Here is a 940-nt window from a genome sequence, read left to right on the forward strand (position 1 = left end):
AAAAAAAATTAATTTCATTAATTTCACAGCTCTATAGTCAGATACAGTTTGGAGAGACAAAGTGGGTTCAGATCATCACTGGGGTTAATAGAAAAGGCCTCAGAGCATGAGAGAGGGAACCCAGAAGATGTTTAAAGGCAAAGAGGCTTCATTTTGGCCAACAGCTTTGAAAGAAACACAATTTACATTAAAATACATAGATTCTAGGAGTCTCTGGATCTTGGTTTCTATCCATCGTCAATTAATAGGTCTCCATTGCTCCCAGGCCACTACTCTGGTTCCACTCTCCACTGGGAAGAATTGGGGACAGACTGCCCTCAAGGGGTTCCCTTTTGTGGGGGGCCAGGAAAGGGGAGGGAAAATAAGCTCTGAGAGGGGTCAAGCCCAGAGGCATCCGGGATGAAGGAGTCACAGGAGAGTGATGAGGTCAGGAATGAAGGGAAAGCCTGGTGGAACCAGAAAAGGTGCTGTGGGATATCAGGGAGGCTGCCTGGAGGAGGGGGCTTTTTACCCTGACATCTGATGAGGCTGGGCCAAGAACTGAGTAGGAAACTTATACCACCCTCTCTTGGGTGCCTCCTGACCCCTGTCCAACCTGGCATCCTCCTTTCTGACACAGGCTACCAGCCATGCGACCCTCAGGTTATCTGCAACCGCGTGAACCACGTGCATGGCTGTTTGGCGGAGCTGCAGGAACAGACGGCCAGCCGGCGCGCCGAACTGGAGGCCTCGCGTAGCCTGTGGGCCCTGCTGCAGGAGCTGGAGGAGGCGGAGAGCTGGGCGCGCGACAAGGAGCGCCTCCTAGAGGCGGCGAGCGGTGGTGGTGCAGCGTGCGCGGCTGGTCCCGCGGGCGCCGCGGGGGGCGCACACGACCTGTCCAGCACCGCGCGCCTCTTGGCGCAGCACAAGATCCTGCAGGGCGAGCTGGGCGGGCGGCGGG

General features: G+C 56.4%; 1 protein-coding gene across 1 annotated transcript in view; it reads left to right on the top strand.

The window, feature by feature from the left end:
* SPTBN4 (spectrin, beta, non-erythrocytic 4) overlaps window positions 1-940 on the top strand; it is a 66,254-nt gene that overhangs the window by 21,451 nt on the left and 43,863 nt on the right. The window contains exon 13 of the mRNA XM_012733463.1: window positions 620-933. Coding sequence (XP_012588917.1) covers window positions 620-933 — 314 coding nt within the window. The remainder of the gene's footprint in view (window positions 1-619; window positions 934-940) is intronic.

This window comes from Condylura cristata, unplaced genomic scaffold (assembly GCF_000260355.1).
Source record: "Condylura cristata isolate star-nosed mole 26May11 unplaced genomic scaffold, ConCri1.0 scaffold00041, whole genome shotgun sequence".
Classification (NCBI taxonomy): Eukaryota; Metazoa; Chordata; class Mammalia; order Eulipotyphla; family Talpidae; genus Condylura; species Condylura cristata.